The 25,011-nt window shown below is 43.5% G+C and overlaps 2 protein-coding genes across 2 annotated transcripts; one reads left to right on the forward strand and one right to left on the reverse strand.

Annotated features, from left to right (window-relative positions):
- Positions 1 to 838: 838 nt before the first annotated feature.
- On the reverse strand, positions 839 to 5,883 carry ptgs2b (prostaglandin-endoperoxide synthase 2b). The gene is made up of 10 exons (XM_053430483.1): positions 5,712 to 5,883; positions 5,298 to 5,414; positions 5,056 to 5,199; positions 4,738 to 4,881; positions 4,271 to 4,452; positions 4,094 to 4,177; positions 3,754 to 4,000; positions 2,786 to 3,072; positions 2,537 to 2,684; positions 839 to 1,930 (listed from the first exon to the last, which is right to left on the reverse strand). The coding sequence occupies exons 1-10, from the start codon at positions 5,770 to 5,772 to the stop codon at positions 1,518 to 1,520; spliced, it is 1,827 nt and encodes a 608-aa protein (XP_053286458.1). The 5' UTR covers positions 5,773 to 5,883; the 3' UTR covers positions 839 to 1,517.
- A 1,137-nt stretch (positions 5,884 to 7,020) lies between these two features.
- On the forward strand, positions 7,021 to 24,695 carry pla2g4ab (phospholipase A2, group IVAb (cytosolic, calcium-dependent)). Its single transcript, XM_053430482.1, has 19 exons — positions 7,021 to 7,378; positions 9,342 to 9,460; positions 10,439 to 10,520; positions 10,840 to 10,988; positions 11,222 to 11,335; positions 11,664 to 11,701; positions 12,212 to 12,356; positions 13,521 to 13,657; positions 14,032 to 14,254; positions 14,471 to 14,585; positions 15,761 to 15,898; positions 15,989 to 16,078; positions 17,039 to 17,104; positions 18,843 to 18,973; positions 19,146 to 19,257; positions 20,572 to 20,756; positions 20,841 to 21,030; positions 22,318 to 22,475; positions 23,149 to 24,695. Exons 2-19 carry the CDS (start codon positions 9,443 to 9,445, stop codon positions 23,284 to 23,286), a joined length of 2,229 nt encoding a protein of 742 aa, XP_053286457.1. The 5' UTR covers positions 7,021 to 7,378; positions 9,342 to 9,442; the 3' UTR covers positions 23,287 to 24,695.
- The last annotated feature ends 316 nt before the right edge of the window (positions 24,696 to 25,011 follow it).

Consider the following 25,011-nt stretch of genomic DNA (forward strand, 5'->3'; position numbering starts at 1 on the left):
AAGTGTGTGAATGATGCACCTGGGATGCTGGTGGAGGTTTGCCCTTAAACTTTACTTATATTTACGTACATGCACAATATGCACCTTGACGATAATTCTCATCAAGTCTCTCATAAAATAATTGTCTGAAGATTAGAATGATGTTGTCGTGCAGCACTTCCTGGTAGTTGAGGGGGGGTGGGTTCAATGGAGGGTCCCTCGGGTCCCTTTCAACCGGGGCCCCAAATGTCCCTTGAAAGTATAAGTGCCCATAACTGCATCTATAGAGTATGAGCAGGACTCTTTATTCTTGACGCTGGGCAAAGTTTTGGCTAAAAAATATTTTTAACTCAGGGTCCAATCACTGCCTTGCTTTAGATCACATCTCATGGTGTTCTGCAAGAGGCTCACAATCTGACTGAGATATCACTTTCTAGTTTTCTGAGTTTTCTGATGTATTAAAAGATTATAAATCCTTCTACTACAACTGACTGGATGCAGTTCTTCTGAAGAGATTTTCTATATTTAATTTACCCCAACTATTATAATGTCAGTAGTTCATTACAATACATTAGTAATAATTTTAAACATATAACATTTTAAAATATTGAATTACTATAAACAACTGACTATACAAGGTAATAAAGTGATTATTTGCGTATGCACACGTTGAATTCCTTTAAAATGCGCCATTATTCTGGTGGCATCTTCGGTTTCCATACTTTAAGACATTTTAAATTGTAGATATCAATTAAGTATTCATTCATAAGATGATATTAATATGTGTAAAAAAGAGCATTATTAGAGTCACCCTTTTAAAATGACAAAAAACTGTCAGGAAAGTGAGGAGACAAGTGCATCATTTCCTAGTAGTATTTATTAGTTTCAAACTTGCAGGTCAACAAGGTTTTTGTAACAGACTTGGCAACAAACTGCCCCATACAATCAAATCAGACACTTTCATAGAATGGCAATTGAAAATATTATACAACAGTGCAGCTCAGACGCAGTCAATAAACAGCCTGAAAAAAGAAATCTGTAAAACAATACTGATATGGTTACCACTACTGTTTGTAACATCAGATCAAGAGAGTGTGACATCACTACTATAGTGTACGACTGTATTGCTGTGGGGTGAACAGCCCACTGTGGAGACTGACAACCACACACTTGCATGGACATCAGTGGGGGAGCAGCAGTTCGTCTGTGGAGAGCAGTGTCATGACCTCTGCCGGAAACTGTAAACTAATCTTCAAGTATCAAGTTGTCGTGACTGAGGTCATCAAATCAACTTTTACAGTAATAAACTTAGAATACAATAAATCGCTCAATAAATAAACAACCACAGGCTTTTTGTTCTCGAAAACTAGACAAGAGAAAGCACACAGTTCCATATAAAAAAAATCTGTTATCACTTTTTCATTAATATAACTATAAATAGAGTTAACAATAAACAACAATAAATATGAAATACGAATAAATAAATAAATAAATACATATATAGATAGATATATAAAATAATCTAACGAAATGAGAAATTAGAGCTCAGTAGTCCTTTCTTTCAGAATGACTGTAGGGTTGATGTCACTGCTGCGTGACTGGGCCGTGCTGGAGTTGATGATCATGGAGCCCGTCTCTTTAATGTCTGTCACGTGGAAGGAGGCCACGGGACAGGGGCCCTGCACGTTATTGCACACGAGCCTCTGCAGGGAGGCGGTGTTGATGATGTCGAATCCCACGCTCCCGCCGAAGGTGCTGGGCTTCCAGTACTCCGGCGAGCAGATGGCGTTTCCCATCAAACCCTTGAGGGAGTAAGGGGCCCCCATCTCCACCATGGTCTCGCCGAAGATGGCGTCGGGCCTGGGTTTCTCTATGAGCAGGCCCGGGTAGAGCTCCACGGCGTCCACGTGTCCGTACATCTCTTCCAGCACTGCAGCCATTTCGGTCTCTCCTGAGCAGATGAGAAAACAGATTGAGTTAGAGACTCGGTTCAGCTCTTCTCACCGGTGCAGCGGCTGCAAAGCTCGCATTGACTGGCTCTCCAACTATCACCACTTCCTTTGGACTCATTAATAGAAACTACCTCTCTTCATATTTTTACTTCTTTTTCCTTTTCTCTCTCAAAGCTCATATATCACATTTAGTTTTTAATCAGCATTAGATACAGCAGCAGGAGGAGGAGGCCCTCCTTGTGTGTTTATGTCTTACGCTCTGTGATGACAGTCTGCTTACACTGTCTCAACATGAAATGAACATCTGGGGCTTAAGAGTCCCGGAAATAAATTCCTAACCTCCAGAGCTGGTGGGGACTTAGACAGGGTCCGAGCTATTTTTCTCAATGAGAAGAAAGTTTTCTATGACACATGATTTAATCTTTTGATCTCAGTTTTTTAAAAGGTTGTATTTCGTCCCTGCAGCCAGTTAAAGACAATGATGATATTATTACTGCGGCAATTATATGGCTTGATGCATAATTTCCTTGCAATAATAACCTCCTTCCTAATTCTCTGACATCTTAGATCCACAGGGTTTGTGGGTCATCTCCACTGTGTCTCACCTGTCATGTCTTCAAAAGAGGTGTAGGGCTTCAGGTTGAATCGTTTCCTGTAGGCGTTCAGAGACTGGTAACGCATCTTTCTGCTGTTCTCTATGGACTTGATGGCCACGTACATGATGGCTTGAGGGACGTTACGGCCGCCTGCAACCTGGCAAAGAAAAAAAGACGACGAAAAGTTAGCTTTGCAAAACCTGAAGCCACAACACAGCACACGACACAATCTGAAAAGACACTGGGAGCGTTTCTTACCCGTCCAGCAACCTGCTTGGTGAATGACTCCACCAGGTGGTTGATGCCGTGCTCGGTCACCACAGACGTGTTGAAGACAAACTGCTTGTAGTCGTAATCGGTTTCCTCGATTTGGAAGGTATCGGGCATCAGCGGGTGCCAGTGGTACAGGGTGTTGAACTCGGAGGAGATGCGGTTCTGGTACTGGAACTGCTGGTTGAAGAGCAGCTCGGGGTCGAACTTGAGCTTGAAGTTGTAGCCGCTCAGATGCTGCACGTAGTCCTCGATCACGATCTTGATGGTCTCACCTAAAAGAGCAATGGTGGAATATTATATAGGATGCAGATGCTATACGTTTTCAATACACCTCTTGCTTTCAAATTTGTGTTTTGCTCAGTGTGGGTTCATTGTTCATGATGATGTCTGTGCAGAGGTTGACCTTTAACATTAATGGACATGTCACACAGATTTGTATGTGGCAATGTTAAAATATCTGTGTCCATTTTTTGTGTCCAGTCAAAGGTTTGAAACAATATAAGCACGTTTATCTAATCTGAGAACAAGTAGATGTTATTTAAGAAAAGGTAATGTACGTTTTTTGGGGATAATACGCATAAAATACTAATTCTTATTATGTTTCAAGTATTTTTTAAGTCTTAAGTAATGTCTTGAAGGATCTTTGACTCATTATCTTTCTCTAGAAGCTGGTAAAGCTGCAGTGATGTTATGACATACAAAAAACACACCCTTTCCTCTTTCTGATATTGAAAATAAATGATCACGTCCTTCACTAAACCTTGTTCCTGAAACACTTCATTATGTGCAACAGGGTATTTTTTTTTTTTTAGGTGTATACCAAAAACTTCCTCTATTTCAAACTCCCACATAATAACATTATCATCGTTTTATTATTGTTTTGATTCGATTTCCCCAGTTGCAATGCAGCAGTTTTATCTAAAGAAGTCACAAAAAGCTGCTCTTGAACTCACCAATCAGGATGAGCCGTGTGGTCTGGAAGAGTCTCTCGTCGTCCCAGTCGGGGTGCACCTCCTTCAGCACGTCGCACACCCGGTTGTGCTCCCGCAGCCAGATGGTGGCGTACATCATCAGACCCGGGACCAGGCCGAAAGCCTCGTGGCCGACGGCGAAGCGGTGGGATTCAGGGACGTGAGGAGGGTAGATCATATCAGCGCCCACTTCCTTTACCGTCGGGGGGTACACCTCTCCGTTCATGATCTGCAGGGTTACGAAAGAGAGGAAGCAACTGTGAGGACACTTGTGTGGTTTGAAGCGTGTGTCTGTCAGAGCGGCAGCCGTCTCTCCTCTTACCTGATATTTAAGCTTGCCGTCCTTGAAGAGCCGGAGCTTGTGCTGCCTCTCCAGGTTGCCTCCGTAAATGTGGTTGAGGTCCACCTGAAAGCAACAACGACGCCATTAGTACATGTTACTTTTTAAACCAATCATTCAGAATACCTGACCTCCAGTCTGAAAATGTGCTCGTCTTACCCCGTGGCCTTGAGCCAGGGTGAAAGCGGGTCCTTTCTTCATGTCGGACTTGAAGAACTGGTGGGTGAAATGCTGGGCGAAGAATGCAAACATCAGGCTGGTGCCCTGCGGGTCCGGGATGAACTGTCTCCTCATCAGGAGCTTCTCCGCCAATTCTTTAGCATCAGGGAGCTCTTTTTTACCTGGAGGAACAGTTAAGAACATTACAGTTAATATACAAACACCACAATACAGAATAAGGCCTGTTTCATCTGGATAAAACTACTTTTTTTATAATGTGGAATGTGCCAAAGTTAGTTTTGAGGTCTTCAGGTTGAGCTGTGTTCAACCAGCTTATTTAAACTCTTGTCAGTCAGCCGAACGAACGAATAGCTTCCTATATGATGTAATGGGACCAAGCCACTCTTGCTCAGTATTGAAGAATCTGTGAAAACTGGTTCTCCAGAGGCACAGGGAGTGCTACTCACCTAAAACTCCCATGGGTGTTGGGCAATCCTCAGGTACAGGGGGGAGGGTGCGCGTGTAGTACGACAGGTTGGAATAGGCCTCCCAGTTTTTGTAGCCATAATCCGCGTTGAAAGTTGGAGGGCTATCAATCATGTGGGATCGGGCTGAAGAGGAGGGGGATGAGAGACATTTATTTATATAGCCACCATTGGTATTAAAACTACAGCCGCCTCTCAGCGACTCACTTTTACAAATTGTTTAAAGTGCCGAGGAGACGTTTACAATCCATCTAATTTCTGCCTCGGGCGAGAGAGAGAGAGAGAGAGAGCGAGACTCACATGTCAGCACATATCTCATGATGGCATCGCGGAGAAAGGAGATGTTGTTGATGATGTTCCAGAAGCCCTTGAAGTGGGTGAGCAGGTAGTGGACGGTGTTGGGCGATGGCTTCAGGGCCACTTTGATCCGCGTGAGGAACTCGGCTGTAGAAAACACAGGAGAGAGAGAGACAGTGAGTGAAACAGACGGAACCTGATCCCGTGGATTCACCTGATGTGTGTGGATCTGCTCGTGGACTCACGTGTGGTGCAGTTTTTCCCCTGAAAGCCCGTCCGTGTGCAGTCACACTCATAATCTTCTGATCCGAGCGCCATGCAGACGCCCTTGTTCTGGCATGGCTGCGAGCAACATGGGTTACCTGGGGGGGGAACAAATGATAATTAGAATTCCCTTCTTCTCTTATGCAGAAAAAACTCTGTCAGAAAAAATATTAAACCATAAAAACACCCTATAATATTTATTAAACCATAACAAATTTATAAAACACATTTTGATGCTATAATATTCTTATAAAACAAGTTATTTGTGAATTAAGACACAAAACAATCTTTAAAAAAAACTAAAAACTAATTCAAGTCAAACTTAAGATACAATAAAAGCAGAACTCTTGAGTTTCCCAGCTCCTGTTTAATAAAACATGAAAACATCTTCTTACCTCCTTCACACACGAGAAAGCCCAGCGCCAACAGGAAAACCGGGAATGTGAATGTGTTCATACTCCAACACTTGTCTCTTCTTCTTCTTCTTCTTTTTTTCTTCTTTTCTTCTTTTCTTTTCCTGGGTCCTTGTTTCCTCTCCTCTTTCCTCCTCCTCCTGTCTGCTGGAAGTTGCGGGTTTGAATGTGCAGACCTGAGCGAAGGCACCACCATTTATACTCCTACTGGTGGGTGACGTCACTGGTGGCCAAGCGTGCAGCGGTGAGCGCGCGCGGCTCGTGGATGCAGGACACGTCGGTGGTCGACACCTGACGGTCAGGGAATCTCTCCTCTTTCGCAAGCACCACAGTTCTGCCCACTACCGAATATGGATTTTCAGTTGATGGTATGTGCGGTTTGTCATTTCTTTATTTCCCTTTTCCCTCCGTCTCTTTCATTGGTGTAATCCCAGTGGAAAATATTCAATTTGATAAGATGTCTGAAAAGATATTTATTTATTTCCCATGCAAACAGGAAACTGTATGCGTAACGTAGTTTATACTTTATAGTCAAGCATTTTTATATTGTTTATATTGTTATGGACTGTTATAGACTTACATACGTGTTATAGATAAGTATGAACACTGATTTATTTCATTATTTATTTCCACTGAAGAACATCCATAAGGCACGATAATAATGGTTTATCTATCTATCTATCCATCTATCTATCTATCTATCTATCTATCTATCTATCTATCTATCTATCTATCTATCTATCTATCTATCTATCAATCAATATATATATATTTGTAGATTCATGTGATTATTTATAATATACTGCATTGCCGTGAATTTTGTTATTTTTGTTTTATTTAATGCGATAGACCTAATTTATTCTAAGAGATAAGACAATACTCTGAATATGATCAAATCTTTATTTAACTGGTTTCATGAAAACTGATTGGAGTCTGTACGGAGTTGCACAAGATCTCTGTTCGCCTCTTTCACTCTTTTTATTGTGTAAATGAATTATTAGCAACTTGAAATAACCGGTTCTTCTTCAGAACATGTCATGAGAGTGTGGGATGGAGGAGAAATACACATAGACAAGTATTACTGCGTCAAATCCATCTATTTAAACCAGATGTTTCTCTGTTGGATGTGTGGCTGAAAACTTTGGCCAGAAGTTACCAACCCATGAACCCCACTGGGAAAGTCTGACTTGAGATATCTTGACTTTCCCGTCACCTTTGTGTCATGCTCCGGGGACCGTCACGCTGCTCTATTCGGACTTTACGCGCCCCTGGTGGACGCAGTTGCGCACCGGCTGCGCACCGGGAGAGAGGTGGAAAGCCGTCGTCAGATCGCAAGCTTTCCCCCGGTGACTCAAACTCTGACCGCTGCCCGGAAGTTATTGTAACACTTTGCTGTTCGTCACGACTTTTTGTGTCAGCGTGTAAACTTTTCCTCGGTTCCGTGAAGTTTGTGATGTTTTGATTCTCCAGCTGCGATCCCACCGACGGACCGACTGACTGACTGACTGACTGACTGCCGGGTGTGCGTACTGCGCCGCCGAGAAGAGGCGCCTCCTCCATCTCTACACTCCCGCAGCGGAGGGAACATATTCTCAGTCAGCATGACACAAATGTCTGGATTTGTGAGTTGATAGCGCGCTACACTTGAGGTACGTTCCCACTTTCCTTGTCTGTGTAACGTAAGAGTTGTGTGGATTTAGCAAATTTGGAACAGGAAGGTCGGTGCCAGTGAGTAGTCGTGCTTCAACCCGCGTCTTCCTCAGCAGATCACTCTCCGCCGGAGGAGAAGGAAACAGAAAACACGCTTTTAATAACTCTAGAAGAACCTTTAAGGGCAGATCAGGCATAAGCGAGGCACGAATACAAGCTATGAGGGTGTTTCTACTCTTAAATATTTACTTTACAGTCTATATTGATGTATTTAATGTCATATTTTACATTCAAATCATTGCTTAGATGTAGTAATATTATCTAACACTGTATGTCGCACGCCCATACTGTACCATCAGGCCTCGTCAGATCTGACCTGCAGCCTATAAGAATCAGGCAAAACCGGCTAGTGGATTAATAACTCGTTCTGTATGAGGTGCAAATGATCCAGATAAGACTCTGCAAGGATTTTTCCTCTGCAATGTTTCTTCAGGTAAATGACACAGTGATTCATACGAGTGATTCTGTGAGATTCAGTTCAACCCTGTGTCCAGTGCGAGTGCAGACGTCTCGCACCGCAGACACACACTGAAAGAATGGCTGCACGTTGCGTGTCTCTGTTGCGCACCTTTAGTGTCCTCCTCTGAAATGCAGTGGGTGGGTTAATGTCCCCGGGTCAAGCTGGCTCCGGACTCCAGCCGCCTTCATGCACTCATCCTCATTGTGCGCCTCAGAACAAGAGCAGAGCGAGAGCTGGCAGATGGAGAGTTGGACCGCTGCTGCACAGTACGTGACCGGTGCCGTGGACACACAGACGCTCTACGTGCTCTCAGTCCACTCAGTATTGACACGCTTTGGTGAACAACTGAGAAAAGACTCAGTGACCTTGATCTGCTACCACACTCACTCACACACACACACACACACACACACACACACACACACACACACACACACACACAGTCTCAATGGCTTTAATGTCCTGTATCATGTTTAGTAAATACAATATCTTGAGTTAAATGGTGCTGCAAGACAGATTTTATGTAATGCTCTAGAGCTTTACATGCACACACACACACACACACACACACACGCACGCACGCACGCACGCACGCACGCACGCACGCACGCACGCACGCACGCACGCACACACACACACACCACACAGTACATTCACACACCCTCCCACCCTCTCTCACACCACATGCAAATTTCTTTTCGCCGTATATGTGAGTTTATCTAAAAATAATCACCTCACCATCTCTTCCGTAAATGCACACCCAGGTTCACATTTACTGTGTGTGTGTGAGTTGTGTTTCGTGTGTTGAATTGCACAGGGTTGTTGCGCGGTTTATTAACTTAGTCCCGTCTCTCCGAACTGAGGACAGGAGACGGATCAGGATGGGTCTCGTCCGTTATGACCCGGAGGAAACTTGTTAGGCCTCGCTGGGTTCACAGCTCCTTCAGGCTGCACCTGGTTTTGTCTGCAGCCCCCCCGCGGGCCGTGTGGGGCCTCGGTAGAAGTCCTTGACGAGTTGTGGCTTCCACAGTTATGTGTTTACACCCAGGTACTTGAAGGTGTCAACCCTCTACGCCGTTGTACCGTCGGCGGTGACCGAGGAGAGTGTAGGTTCTCACTGGAGGTGGAGGGAGGGAGATGGGGAGCAGCGGTGCAATGGTCAAGTTTGTCCTACACTCAAATACATGTAAACATTATCCTGGGTTTGTCAGGACGCTTTCCCTTTCACCTCTCAACATGTGAAAGGCTCCACTGATGTATTTTAAAGTAGCTATGACTTGTTTTAGGGAAGATTTCCCCCTTCAAGCAGTTCTAGTAATATGCCTGGTTGTTGATGTAGAGGCAGCTCTGGTCAAAAGTGGATTTCCTTCCATGTAAATATCTGTAAAAGTTTGATCTTCTACATTTGCTCTGATAATCAACTTCTTTGTTTCCCCTTCCAGGCTCTGGACGCTTGAGTTCGCGAGTGGGATGTTCTCCTGAGTTCAATTTCACATTCTGACAAAGGCTTTTCTGAGAATTACCCCCCACCCGACAACACACAATGGCTAACAATATAATTGTGAGTACTGGCATAGATATTATTTTACGTGCGGAGACAGTTAAACTGAGACAAGTTCAAACAAAATCAGAGAGATTTCAGTGGTTTTCGCAAGTCGATCTTTTTTGCCCCCCCGAGCAAAACTGGACTTGTCAGATTTTGACACCAAACATCTCATCAGCACTATCATGTTTGTTATCACTGCAGCTGGTGACAAGGTCAGATGAGGATTTGTTGAGGCAGAAAATATGAGATAACAAACACGATATCTGCATTTACAGTTCTGCATAGCTCATTACATGTGGTAAAAGTCTCATAACCCTTTTTCTGATTACTTGTCACGATTCATTTGAATCATGTAACCCTACTTGTTTCCCCGAAAATGTACACACCTTAAAACGGAAATGCAACGGACCAGTCACAGAGATTAAGAGTTCTTAAGAAAGACCGGTCATCAGGGCGACAATGCAAAACCGCCTCTGCTCCTAATCCAACATGTGGGTTCAATGACTTCTGAGAAGGACAAAAGGAAAACTAGTGAGAGATAAATGTCCTTTATAGATGTCCTGTTTATTCAACTTGAAGAACATGAGGGAGAATTAACATAAACGGATCAGTGGACACAAGTAAATTCTACTAAAGTTTTAAATTGTATATAAAAAAATCGATTTAAGTAATATACATATTTCACAGTTGCCAGAGTACCCCATTATCTTTCTTCTTTCAATGCATTTTAATTAAAGTACCTCAAAAGTATTTGATCAGTACCTGATCCAACAGAATCCCCTTGTAAATCCTGGTCTGCCTGCCCCCAAAGATATTCCCACAGACTCACACTGAACCTGTTTACGTCAGATGTTTCTAATTAAACGTCATGCGCTTATTTATCTTTTTGCTATTTGGATTTGTAATCTGTTTTGCGTCAATGTTGCTGGACCCAGTGAAGCCAAACCCGTGACTGTATGAGTAGCACTGAGCTGAACGGCTGTTTTACTGCAGGTGGAGCAGCAGTTTTCTCACAAATTCACGGTGACAGTGGCTCGGGCTGAGAGCGTCACCAAGGGAGCGCTCGGTGACCTGTGTGAGTCTTACTACATCTTATCTCATATTTGTGTAATACTATCATTTAAACATGTTAGTGCTGCATTGTATTTAGAACTTGGTGCATGTACAACATTATTTTAGCTTTTATTTTACAACTTTTCATTTACACACCATTGAAACGTACTTATACTGAGAGATACTTTGACTTTGGAATTCTGTTATTAAGTAAGAGTGTTGAATGTGTGTGTCTGTGTGTGTTTGTGTGCGTTTGTGTGTGTGTGTGTGTGTGTGTGTGTGTGTGTGTGTGTGTGTGTGTGTGTGTGTGTGTGTGTGTGTGTGTTTGTGTGTGTGTGCAGTGGACACCCCAGATCCGTATGTGGAGCTGTACATCGCGACGGCCCCGGAGAGCAGAAAGAGGACCAAGCACATTGACAACGACATCAACCCAAAATGGAACGAGACCTTTCAATTCATATTAGACCCCAACCTGCAGAACGTCCTGGAGGTGAGACCTGCATTTCCTTGTCTAGTAAAGTCCACACCAGTGCAGATAAACGGGAATAGGGAGGGAGATGTTGAGATCAGTGTGGAATCAGGAAGAGTTTTGTTTTTAAAACTTCTCCACCAATCTGAATTGATTAGAAGTTGTGAGGGGGAACTCACACACCGGCTAAAATACCTAATGTGCAGCTCTCAGCGTGTATGTAGAAATGAAATGATGTTGTTTATCTCAATCAGTTAACATTAATGGACGCCAACTACGTGATGGATGAGACACTCGGGACGGCGTCCTATGACATCACCAAGCTCCCAGTGGGCCAAACAAAGACGGAGGCTTTCCTCATTGGCAAAGTAAGACAATTAATCCCTCATATACTCTGGAAATGTGCACAGATTATTATTATTATTATTATTATTATTATTAGATTAGATATAATACTACATATTCCAATTGATGACAGAAAATATACTGTATATATGTCTATCGTGTGCCAACAGTATACTTGTAGAGCTAATGGAGTTCAGTTGTGACAAAATAATTAAATTATAGAAATCTTAAAAGCATACAAAGTGACTAATTACTTTTCTATTTGTATTTATATGTATTTATTTGGCTGTTGACAGCAATAACAGCAGCAGGAAGTTACTATGATAATAAGATATTTAATTGTTTTGACAGGCAACCAAAGTGTACTTAGAGATGTCGCTGGAGATCTGGTATGTAATCCCTTCTTAATCCACTTTTACATTTATTGTAGCAGTATTTGTTTTTGAAATTGATTGTTCACCAATTTTACCCATTATATGCAACGTATATGCTCTGTTTACAAGTTCATCACAGGTTCAAGAATACACAGGAATTCCAGAGAATTCACTGAGAGCAGTGCAGAAACAAAATTTAGAACTCGAAAGCAGCATGACTCAGTAAGAACAGGATAATTGTGTGAGAGTTAAATGCATCATCATTTCCATGGTAGTTAATGGGCGGATTAGGAAATACCATACGTGTTTGAAAGGTTAGTAATAGCGAGTCTGCAAGTAGCAAAAGGTCAGAAGTCGTGAGTGTTTGTGGATGTGTGTTTCTCACCAGACCAGGCCGGCATCACCAGCAGTGCTGGGAAAATGAAGAAACCAGATCCTCTGTCTGTCTCCCAGCAGAAAACATGTTTACCTTCCTACTAAGAGATTTTGTTAAGCAAACCTTTCTCCTGTCATTTACGTGTGCAGCACTAAACTGGACCTGCGGTTCAGCTTGGCCCTGTGTGACAAAGAGAAGCAGTTCAGACGAACCCGCAGAGACAGAGTGATGCTGGGCATCAAGAAGCTGCTGGACATGGAGAAGCCTCGTTTCCTCCCCAGCTCTCCGAAAGAGGTGGGAACAGACCAACTACATAGAGCCGTAGCATAGATATAACATGGGACTGTTCATATTTGAGGCTAAAATCGTTTTTTTTTACGACTTACGAAAGTGTGTGAGGTGCTTAGTTTTATTTTCGGAGAACACACAGCAAAGTGCCAGTTCAGGACCGAACCCACAGCTCAAATATTGGAATGTTATATCGTGTTTGTTCAATCAATTAACACTTAATTGATTTAATAATAAAGTTATTCTGAAGCCATCAGTTTATAATATCTTTGGATAAAGACAGGAAACAGGGACAGATTATAAACTTTGTGCAACCATGACTGTAAACTTTCGTCTGCTTCAAACCTGCTTCTTCATTGCTCATCCGAAAGCTATGCGGCAATGCTGCTGCTGCTATTTATTAATACCAGTTAATTAACCTGTGATATGGTCAATCAGCACTTCCTCCTGTGCTTAGGAATTTTGTGTTCCCTCATGGGGAGTGCCGAGGATTAAACCACTTCATTTGGCTGCCTGAGGTCTGGCTGCTGTCTGGCAATGCTAAAGGAAAAGAATAAAAGATTCCTGGATCCATCCCTTAATCCAGAGCCACACCAAACGTGTACTGGTTCTTTCTTGGCCCATTTCCCAACCCTCCCACCAAGGGTCGTGGAAATCTCCTCTGTCGTTTTTGCGTAATCCTGCTGACATAGCACAAACAGGCCTGGGATGAGAACACGTCTCCACTACTCTCAATCTAAGTTTCATTTCCTCTCGGTTCTGTTTTTGGCTTCACGCCGGCAGAGCCAGCTCTAATATCCAGCCAGGCTCTTTTTTTCTTTTTTTTTTATAACTTCAGTTTATGCAGGAAACTCCAGAGCGGTGAGATAAGCAGAAACTGCTCTCTGCTGTGCTGCAACTATCCTTCACTTCATGTCCAGGATGACACAGTTTGAATAATTTCTGTCAAAATATTCTGAACTGATCATGAGATTAAACCCAGAGCACAGGCAGGAAGCCATGTGGCACAGACATGTTATGGAAGAGCCAAAAATGCCTTAATGTGAATGTGAGACTCCCGGCTGAGTATTTATGTAATTGCCTAACTAAACCCATCTCTATCTTCTTCACATTATGACTCTCTCTTGGTGGATGTTTGTGTGTGTGTGTGTGTGTGTGTGTGTGTGGCAGGTTCCAGTGATAGCCATCGCAGGTTCCGGTGGTGGGTTCCGGGCCATGGTCGGCTTCTCAGGCGTCATGAAGGCCCTGTTTGAGTCCGGGGTTCTCGACTGTGCCACGTATGTCGCCGGCCTCTCCGGATCCACATGGTCAGTTTGTATTTCTCCCACGATCTTCTCTCACTTCACACGCGGCCTTTCTCTGACCTCCTTTGTTTCTAAAGACACTTGACTCTCTTGTTTCCTTTTCTTTTTGTCCTTTCTTCTTCTGCGTTGCCTCCTCGCTTGCTCTGGCAATCCTACCTGTCTCCTCGGCTGGTACGAAGCTGTCATCGAGTTATTACCCGAGGCATTTTCTATTCTCCATCTTCATATTTGTGGAGTGACTTAGTGGATATAACTTCCTAATGAGTGCATCGTTTCCTGCACCAACCTGAGATTTAAGCATGTTTTAACTGATTTAACAACCTTGCATTTGGATTTGTGAAATCTGTAACTTTCTCCCTGCCTCCTTATCCCTGTAGGTACATGTCCGCTCTCTATTCCCACCCTGACTTCCCAGATAAGGGCCCAAGTGACATCAACAAGGAGCTGATGAAAAGAGTTAGCGGTAACCCCCTGAGGCTGCTGATGCCCCAGCACATCACCAACTACATCCAGGCCCTGTGGAGCAAAAAGGCCTTAGGGCAGCCTGTTACCTTCACTGACATCTTCGGTATGCTCATAGGAGAGACGCTCGTACCTGCGGTGAGTCGCCAGACAGCTGTTGTTTGGTTTAATTTGAAAGGATTTCCTTATTTGTCCATCTTCTTATTGCTCACCGCTAACAGCAACACTCGTCTTCACCCCCCAGTTCCTCTTTCATATCTTCTCCTTTCTTCTGTCGTCTCTTCTCCCCACAACATTTTTGTGCGTAAAATGAAAGTGTGTAAACGATTTAAAAACTGTTCTCTCCCCCACCAGAGGATGGACATCAAGCTGAGTGACATCCAGGGGAAAATAGACCAGGCCCAGTGTCCGCTCCCTCTCTTCACGTGTCTGCACGTCAAGCCAGATGTCTCCGAGCTCATGTTTGCAGGTACATTTCTATTGTTTATTTGTTTCTGGATGTGCTTTTATGTTGCATGTGTCCTATTTCAGTCACAGACCATTTTTTTTTTGCATATCTAATGAATAACCAGAGATTATCAGATGGATTTGGCCACATGCAAAATAACCCAGCGGGACATATTTCCCTCTAGCACTGAGAGGATGTGCTACGTGGTGGGCAGTCGTGGAGTGACAGCTCTGTGGTGATAGTAACTGAACTGTTTCGAGGAACTGAGGCCATGAGGGACTCTGGGTTTGTCCGATGTTGTACAATACTTCCTCATTGTTGAAGTGGCCTGCACAGCAACTGTATGCTACCTATACCCTCAGTGGAACAGATATATAAACATTGAAAATGAAATAAAGAAATGAAATCTGCAGGGGATCTTTAAAAATATAGTTCCACTCATCCAGAAACCAGTCTTACAGTTTGTCTTCAAGTGGGTCATGTGCTTTGCGGACACTTTCTAAAGCCCCTCTGTAGAAAATAAAGAGGAGTCAGTCTGTGAGGATGTTTTAGTTTCAAGCTCCATGATATCTAATTTATCCAAACAAATATCTAATCTCTTTAGGTGCAATACTGAAGAAATACTCTTGCACTCATTCGCTTAAAAAAAAAAGGTGAAAAAGAGGATTTGCAGTGATAACATATCCCTCAGATTGTAGGAGTCATGATTCATACTGTGGAGAGAGTGATGTTGTGCAGTGTCATGGTGATATGCATCAAGGCCGGACTCCCACACTCACACACACTCATTGAAAGTGTAACTAAAATAAACTTTGTTGAAATCAGTCTAGACCACTTTTACTGACGAATCTTTGGAGCCTCTTCTTCCTCCTGAAAAGTCTGACGTTGGGTTTGTCAATGTTTTGAGTTGACTGGACTCAAACGGCAGAGACACAAACTGAGAGACAACTGAGCTCATGGTAAAGTTGTCAGGAATCTCAAACTGGAGTTCAGAGCTGGGACTTTCCAAATAATTTGTCTATTCTGGCCTCTGTTACCACTTTCTCTGGGAAGAGCCAACATTAATCTTATTTGGGCTCTTGATGAACTCCAAGTTACATCAGCTTCCTGTTCACCTGGCAGCTCTGTATTATTTTGCTCCTATATTCAATAGTCTATGTTGTTTGTTTATTTCTTTTTACATTTCAACCCTTCAGACTGGGTGGAGTTCAGCCCATATGAAATTGGGATGGCAAAGTACGGCACCTTCATGACCCCAGACCTGTTCGGGAGCAAGTTCTTCATGGGAACAGCTGTGAAGAGATATGAGGAGAACCCTCTTCACTTTCTGATGGGTGAGGCCGAGGGACGCTTTCACCTGCAGCACTAAACCAAATGTTTTCCAAAGCTCCTTGTTGACACTGTTCTCTCTCTGTGTGTTTCAGGTGTGTGGGGAAGTGCCTTCTCCATACTGTTTAACAGAGTGCTGGGAGTCAAGGACACAGTCGGTGGCAGCACCATGGAGGAGGAGTTAGGTAATCGCTCAGATGTTCCTTTTCTCGGAGGACTTTTATTTACTTTTCATCCACTTTGGCTTCACATGTGAAATAGTTAATTCTTGACCTGCTGAGAACAGACCACAGGATCTGACTGAAATATTTACAACAGCCTCTAAAGGGACTGTTTATAATAATATTTTGATAGTGTAGTGTTGCCACTTGATCAAAATATGCTGAAGAGAAAGCTGGAAGCTGCAAACTGCAAGCTGCAAGCCAACGGATTTTAACAGCAAATTGTCCAAATACTATTAAAGTTTTCTTGTCACCACTTTTGAGTGCAGTTGGAAACAACGCTCTCTTCTGTGTTTACACTCTGACGTCTTATTCAAGATTAGATTCAGGATCTCCTGAGAAAAATAAAAGCCTTTCTTGGACCCGGAAAACTGTAAGAATAAAAACAGGCTTATAAACAAATCCATATTTCTGTAAATCCAAACAACATATTTATACACTTTAATGTACTGTACATAAATACAAAGTACAGACTGTAGGCTGCTTGAAATGGATGTGAACCCTTCAGTAGATCCTCCGAGATCCTTTTGTCATTTGTTTTTTCTTACGCTCTATTTTCACACAAAACGACACCAGTGAGTAAAAATAGCCGCGCTGAAACCGGCCCAACAGAAGTGTGTGATTGTTTGTGTTTGTTTGAGTGAGGTATTAGCTTCCGGATCTTACTCTGACAGCTCATCGGACGGTCGTCACGCTAGAACGCATCTGTGTGCGGTGACCTTTACACGATTTGTCCCACTGTAAGAACATGTTGTTTTATTGGGTGTATTGTATTTCTCTCAGGAGTTATATTTTGATAGAGACAAACAATAAGCTGTGAATTTGATAATGTCACATAGCTGAAGCAAACCCATTCAGTCAGATGCAGCGATGACGTGCGGTGCACATGAGCCTGGTTTGACCTTGTTGCTTCTTGCCTTACAGAGCAGATCAAACCCCAGCACATTGTCGGAGAGGACAGCATGGACAATGAGGACGAGCCGCGCAAAGGTGAGCCACAGTCAAATATGTATCGTGCAGTTATACGAGCGGCTCAGACACCGGACACCTCTTTGTGCTCTATATTAAATTTAGCTCTATGCGTGACTGCGAGTGGTGTCGAAAAACCGTTTGGCTCCTTCTGACGTCTGAGTGAAAGTCGATTCTTAAATGATCTCATTGATAAAATAGTTTGAGACGCTTTGAGGGACTAAAATAATATTTCTAAGTTGAGCTTTGAGGGAAACCGTAGAGCTAAGATAAAAATAGACAGGAAACAATTGGCCTTGGAGATAGAACAATATCTTTCTTTGTACAAATGTCACCAGATAAATCTGGTTGTACGCTACAGAATTGAAATCAGCTCTGATAGGTTTGTTAATGTTTTGGAATTGACTGGACTCCAACTGCAGAGCTCAAAAGCTTCAAGAGAGTTTATTGTAATGAGTCTCAAACTGCTTCTCCAGGAGTGCAGAGCTGGGTTGTGCACAGGACAGGTTGGGGGGTGTAGTGTTCTCAATCTGATCCGGAACCGGAAGCCCGAGGTTCTGGTAGGGGTCTGGTTGGAGAGTGGGTCGGTGGTGAGTTTTGAAACCAGGGCAGGTGGATGAGGAAGAACCGGGAGCACAGGGTCATGAAGGTTCTGGGAATCAAGGAACGCATCGGCTGTCGTTTGACCACCATGATTTATACGAGCTTCAGGGCTAGAGAGTGGACGTCTGGGCCAAGACTTTTGTTCTGTCTAGTTTCTTCCATCACACAAGCTAAAGGTTTTCCACACTAAACACAAACAGTGATGCTTTTGGTAGGTGAAGTCCAGATGACATTTTTGCGTATCTCTAACAGAGAGGCTACATGGTAAATGGCATATAGCCCTTTTCTAGTCTTGATGACCACTCAAAGTGCTTTACAGTACAGTTTGCTATTTGCCCATTCACTCACCCTAACCCTAACCCGCTGACCTTCTGGTTGGAAGATTGGTGATTGGTGAATCTGAAACCAGAGGGCAACTTCAGATTCTCCATATTCACATGCAGAATCGGTTCATAGAGATTAGGAGGAGACACAGGAGGAGAAAGGAGATTAAGCAGTATTTTTCCTAACATGCATTTGTTAGGGAAGTTAAACCTCTTGTCGTTGTTTATCAAAAAAAGTGAGAACTGAGAAAAAAAAGTGAGAGTTTTCAGCAGGTTTTCTGCAGACGGTGCAGTGCTTAGGTACTCAATGTTCATCTGTACTGAAATACTTATTAATAAAGTAGGCTTTGAGCACTTGTGTTGTTATTTGAATGAAAAAATGTCTCAACTATGTGTATGGCTCAGAGGCATCAAAGATGACGTAGAGAGCTCAAAGTAGAAAGGCTCCAGGTTAGAAATAACTTGTTTTTGTATAAACTATGGAAGCTAGAAATGGGAAAAAGGCCAAATACATGTTCGAAAGAAGAAAAAAAAGCGAGACATCTTCTGATTTGACATAACAGCACGGGCCCCAAATAAATGATAGGAAAATTTGAAGCATGATTACAGAGTCCCAGACAAGCTTGGGCACCTTGAGATTTGCCTCTTTTTGTTATGTGAATCTTATAATATAGATCTTTATCATTTATTGTTTTTTGGCGATTAGGTGGGATGTTTTCATTTAGTTGCGGTGAAGTGGAAAGTTCTTGATTTATTGCAGAAAAGGGAACAGATCCTGATTTCACAGTTCAATCATTTGTCTTGTGATTTGACAACATGCCATTGGCCCTCAGGTGGGAGAGAGAACCAGGAGGCCGAGGACGACTTCAACCGCACCGCTCAGGCCAGCTGGTGCCAGCGGATGATCACGTCGCTCTTCAGTGATTCTTCGCTGTTCAACACACGAGAAGGCCGAGCCGGGAAGGTACCTGAGTGTGTTCACGCCCCGCAAAGCACGACAATGATGGAACGAGTCCCACGAAACGCTGCCTTGTCCTCCGTGCTGCATTCTTGTTTAAAAAAAAAACTTCCTGTAGTCAAATTCACACCAACCTGCCTCTGTCTCTCTCCGTGATACCATCTCCCTGTTTCACCAGGTGCATAACTTCATGCTGGGCTTGAACCTGAACACCAGCATCCCCTTCTCTCCGGCCAACGAGGTCACGTGTCACGCGTCTCCACCTGAGGAGGAGGTTGACGCCGTCACGGGTAAGAATGCTGTCACATCTCGCCCGATCCAGACCTAAAGGATAGATTCGCAAACTTTACATGTTCCCACAGAGACACGGCCTGGGGTACAGAGAAAAGCGAGAGTTTTGGCTGGCACGTTTCTTTAGCCGTCAAAAACAAGACAGGACATAATAATCTTGAGGTTTTGACTCCACATTTTCGTCACAATTATGTCATACACATCAGGAATGATGCTGACAATTTTGGAGACAGATAAGAGTAACTGTGTAGAGCCCTGTGCATGAATTTGCTTGGCAATGCACGGGCATGTAAGTTTAGTTAAAGCCTGCTATCAAATATAGCCTCAATGTATGTTCTGTACTGAACCAGCTGCTAAAAATGTACACAAACGTCAATCATTATTTTCTTGATTTATTCTCTGTACGTCGTACGGCTCTCTGTCAGAAAGTTAAACACCATTTTTTGGACACTTTTAGATCTCTTTGGTTTGGTCTAAACATTTCAACTTTTCAGTTTACTCCGGATAAAATAAGAAAAATAATAAAGAAGTTAAAGGTTAAATGCACCACACCATTTGTTTGACCAAAATGTTTTTGTCTCGGTCCAGATGAGCCTGAACCGTGATTTTAGTTGTTAGTTGTTTAGTTTAAACAACTTTTTTTACTCTGCACTGTATTAAAAAAAAAATTGCAAATACAGTAGTTGAATTGACAATGACTGACAGTGGACACACGCCCTTTTCACGAGCTGAAGAAAATGCTCTTAAAACAGCATCTTTTGGACAGTTGTCTTCAGTTGAAACAAACTGTAAACACCTGATAAAGTTGTGATGAACATGCTAGCTACACTTTCGGTGTCAACATCGGAGGGAAATATCCGTCACTTGAGCTGCTGAATGCTCCACTTCTTTCAACCGCGAGTCTCCCACTGTGTCTGTGAGCAGTTAGTGTTTGTGTGTTTTTGTTGATGTTGAAAATGCCCCTCCTCTTCCTGTATTTCCTGAATCTGAGAGGAAGGAATCAGAAGGTGAGAGGGAACCAAAAATAACCATGAAGTGCAAAGCGATTTCACTTAATGCTTCAGCGACTTCTTTCACATTGCACGTTGTCATTTTAAACACCTGTTATTTGCCGGTGCTGAAACGCGGGTGTGTTGTGGCATCACTGTGAAAACATTTCAACTATTACCAAGCCAGACTTGTGTGGGCGAGGTGTTACGCAGGTAAATCATTCCAGTCAGCCGTGCGGAATAAAATTCGGTTGCAGACGACATCCTTCCATCTTTCAATTCACGTTTCCATTCGTCTGATTGATTTTGCGTGTTTTTCCTCAGACCCGGATGAGTTTGATCGTATCTACGAGCCCCTGGATGTGAAGAGTAAGAAGATCCATGTGGTGGACAGCGGTCTGACCTACAACCTGCCCTACCCTCTCATCCTGCGGCCGCAGCGTGGCGTCGACCTCATCATCTCCTTCGACTTCTCTGCCCGGCCGAGTGACTCCAGCCCCCCGTTCAAGGTCAGAACTCGTTATTCAAAGGGATCCGCGCAAACCAGCGGTGGAGACCAGAGTTTTATCTGATTCGTTGAATGTGTCCCACAGGAGCTGCTGCTTGCAGAGAAGTGGGCTCGGATGAACAAGCTCCAGTTCCCCAAGATCGACCCCAAAGTCTTTGACCGCGAGGGCCTGAAGGAATGCTACGTATTCAAACCAAAGAAAGGAGAGAAGAACTGCCCGACCATCATCCACTTTGTCCTGGTCAACATCAACTTCAGGAAATTCAAAGCGCCTGGTAAGTGTGTGGAGTGTTCGTGGACTTTTCCACAGCATGTGTGAGGGAAGGGGGGGGGGGGGGGGGTGACGCCAAGACTGTTATTATAATAAAGCTGGTTTACCGACATGACACATGAGGCATCTCTTCCTCGAAGTTGCGCTGTGGAATCAGTTGAGAGAAGAGAATTGTTTCATGTTTTTCTAAAAGTTGGGCCCCCATATCTGAGTGACCCTGGTAAAAAAAAGCTGCATTGGGTCGCTGTGCATTTGTACTGGAAATGATGTGTGTGTGTGTGTGTGTGTGTGTGTGTGTGTCGATAGGCTTCCCTCCCTCAGTACACGTAAGATGTGACCCCTCTGTGTTTTATGAGCCGCCCCGGTGAATTATGGGTCCTCATGGAGCCAGGTGCCAGTGGAGAATCTCTCGCTGCAGTGGGAGAGCTCTGTGTGTAAACATGACATACATCATGAGACACACAAAGACAAACCAACTTTACATTTAGCCGGCCGCCCGGCCCACACACATCCGCAGTGTGTTTATGGACGTTACATAAGCGTTCTGCACTCAAATCCAAAAGAGATAGGAAGGACTAATACCGTACATGGACTTCCTATTAGTGAGAAAAGGAAGTTGGTCAGTATGGAAAGGGCTCTTAACTTTGCATTTTGAAAACGATCACGCCTTCCTGCCTGCAGCCTTACATCTTTACACCAGTAATAAAACAATAAAAACGTATTTATTGCTCTTGGCAGATGATAAACGACTTGTAAATAGACACAACTTTTTGAGAATAGTGAGCATCCATTGTTAAAAAGATCCACAAAGATCTACAATCTCAAATGCATGTTAAGTTGAGTATAGGTGAGGAGCTGTGGCCTCAGCTCCTTGAACCAAACCTCTGTGGAAGCACAAGCCAGTGCTTTCTGAATGCTTGACCTAAACCTGGATTAATAATAGGCTGGGATTAGGAAGAGCCTTCAGTGTAATAAATTCCAGATTAGTATGAATTTTTTCATAGCGATTGTCTACAAAGACAATAAAACAACTCTTGATATAACAATATCAGTCCAATCAGAAACAATCAACTTGGATCTTAATCCTTAAAACCAACACTGACAAGAACCAAAGTGTTCGGAACACAATTCAGTGACTAATGGGAGAAGTAGATAAAGTGACCTTGGAGAAAAGCTGTTTTGTTAACTCTTGCTTCAATATTGAAGTTTTAAACTGAACATACAATATTTATCTATGTAATTTGTCCCAGTTTTCTCACTGACTCATTAATAACTGTAAATGTACTTACAGGTGTCCCCAGAGAGACGGAGAAGGACAAGGAGTTTGCAGACTTCGACATCTTCGACGACCCGGAATCGCCTTTCTCCACCTTTAATTTCCAGTACTCCAACGAGGCCTTCACCCGACTCCATGACCTGATGGAGTTCAACACTCTAAACAACCTGGAGGTCAGTTCGCCCCCTGTGGTTTTACTATGGGATGTTCACCTGGAGGAATGAAAAAAACTATAAGTATATAGTTTTTCAAGGTCGCTAAGTGGGCTGATGATTAATGGCCTTACCTGCACACAGTCATTCACTCCTTCATTCAGTTTTTGCATTTCTATGTTGTCACACCACAAATATTAATTCCTTGTGCAACACGTCCAAATCCCAAAGGCCCGTCTCTCACGGGTTGGCACACGTTGTGGCGCGTCTGCCGTAGGTGTGTCGCTGTGCAGGTCATACTGACTTTCACGGCCGACATGAGTCACTTCCTCACGGAGGAGCGACTCAGATGCCGAGAATATTTCATTTCACCGGAAGGTCGGCTCAAGCCAAAGCATCTCAATCGCCACCGGGTGTCTGGATGCAGCTTAAGTCATAAATCCTGCCCCCTCCATGTTAGTGGATGGGACGTGGACCAAAACTCAAGAGTACATGTTAAACAAAAACATTTCAAAAATGGTTTCTGTCATTTCAGGTCGTTTTTTCTCTGATAAGTTCGGGTTTAGTGATATTTAAAGCTGTGAAAAAACGGGTGATATGTAATGATTGACATTGAATTACTTTTTTGAAAGGAAGCTTGATGGATTTGTCCTCATTGACGACACCTGACAGTTTGTGTGTTTGTCTCTCGCAGGTGATCAAAGACGCCATCAAGGAGTGCATCGTCTCCCGTAAGGAGAACCCCTCCAGCCCCTCCCGCTCCTTCTCCCTCAGCGAGACCCCGAAGAAGAAGAGATTCCCCCCCGCAGCCTTGGCAACACTTGGGAAATGAGAAACAGTAGCCCTGTTCGCTTGTTTGACCGTAAAGTTGGAGACTGTGGATCAGTGGACTTTAGGGATTTTTTTGTCTGTGTAGATTCTACCTTAACGTAAATCATTTTCTTTTTGGAAAGTGCCATCATGTCGATCTCCTCCCTGAGTGCTTTTTTTTTCCACCAGGAGGATTTGTTCAACTCGGATTTGTGTCGCTAAGGAACCTTCATGTTTACTGTTAAAGCGTTCATGTACAACACAGTTAGAATTTTCATCTGGTTTTATTTGCACCGATGTGGCTGCTGTTTGTGTTTACTGACCTCAAGCAGCCGATGAGTGTTGTGCATGTGGGCGAATGGGGAAAGACTGGATGTTGAGAACCTCTGCAGGGTGAGTGGGTTGTTGCAGGTCACATCTGGCTCCAACACAAACTACACAAGACTGTGAAATCTGTCTTTCACTTTTTTTTTTTATATCTACTGAGTTTCGAGCAGTTCTATATATATATACATAATAAGTCTGCTCGTCCGCCTCACTTTGGTGAATCATGTGAAATTTCCACTCCTGCTAAAACATTCCTTATTTATGTGGACGCCTCTTGGCTTCGGTTCACGCCGCCTAGAGCGCGGCTGCATTTGCATCTTTCCGATGAAGTTTGAAGGCGCCACGCTGTGTGAGCTGAGTGAACCTGCACCGGAGCAGAACTCTCGTGTATCGATCGTGCGACTAGACCTCGCAAATTTCTTTTGTTCTCCCTGTATCTGTTTTTAAACCTTGGCGTCTCGTCTAAACATGTAATCCTGTTTGAAAACATGGAAGAGGAGCTCCTAACCACGGTTTTTGTTTTATGGCAACTCCTAAACACGCCAAGTGCACCCCCCCCCTTCTGGATACCTCAAACATCTCAGTGATGTTGTTTACCCACCTACCGGGAAGGAGCACTCCCTGCTCCCCCGGAGGGAGTGCCTCACATTAAAGCCACCATTTTGGGAAAACAAAACTTGACACCATAGAAACGGTTCCGCTTCTTTTCCTTCTGCTGCTCTCTCTCTCTCCCTGTATCTCGCCAGTAGGATGAGGTTGTGTTTATTTTCCTGACCGTGTTGTTTCCGGCCGACTTTTAGACGCAGTTGAATTCTCCTGGGGTTGTTTACTCGTCCAACGAATCCGGCTCGCGGCGGGACTCCTCCGACGCCCTCGGGCTGAAAATGGTGGTTCTTTGCTACACTCAGTGGAATTTTACACACTACACCTACACCTGCAGCAGTGGAGACCTGGAATCTGACACACTACACCTATACCTGCAGGGGCCCGAAGGCTGCACACAGATCAGTGGAATTTTACACTGAAGTGCTTCCGACCCCTTTATACTCAAGTTCCAGCCCCACTGGTTTGCAAGAATTTGAGAATAAAAGCGTTTTCTTCGGAGTTATGACCAACAAACCATTTTTTTTAGCACCTGGTTTGTATTGTGTTTCAGTTTTCTGTAATCATCCTCACTCTCTTTATGATTTTAGTTTTTTTATTAGTTATTTGGAAATATGTTTTGCTACGTATCCGCTTTCATTTATTTGATACCAGTTGTCATATGTGTCAGTGGAAGCAAAAGTCATGACATCACGTCTGGGCTCCGCTGTTTCACAAGCCTCTGTTACTCATTCCCACTTTCATTCATAGTGAAGTGAGTTAATGTCGTCAGAGAAGAATTAACACCAATCACATCATATATGATACAAATTGATTT

This window comes from Pleuronectes platessa, chromosome 9, assembly GCF_947347685.1.
Source record: "Pleuronectes platessa chromosome 9, fPlePla1.1, whole genome shotgun sequence".
NCBI lineage: Eukaryota > Metazoa > Chordata > Actinopteri > Pleuronectiformes > Pleuronectidae > Pleuronectes > Pleuronectes platessa.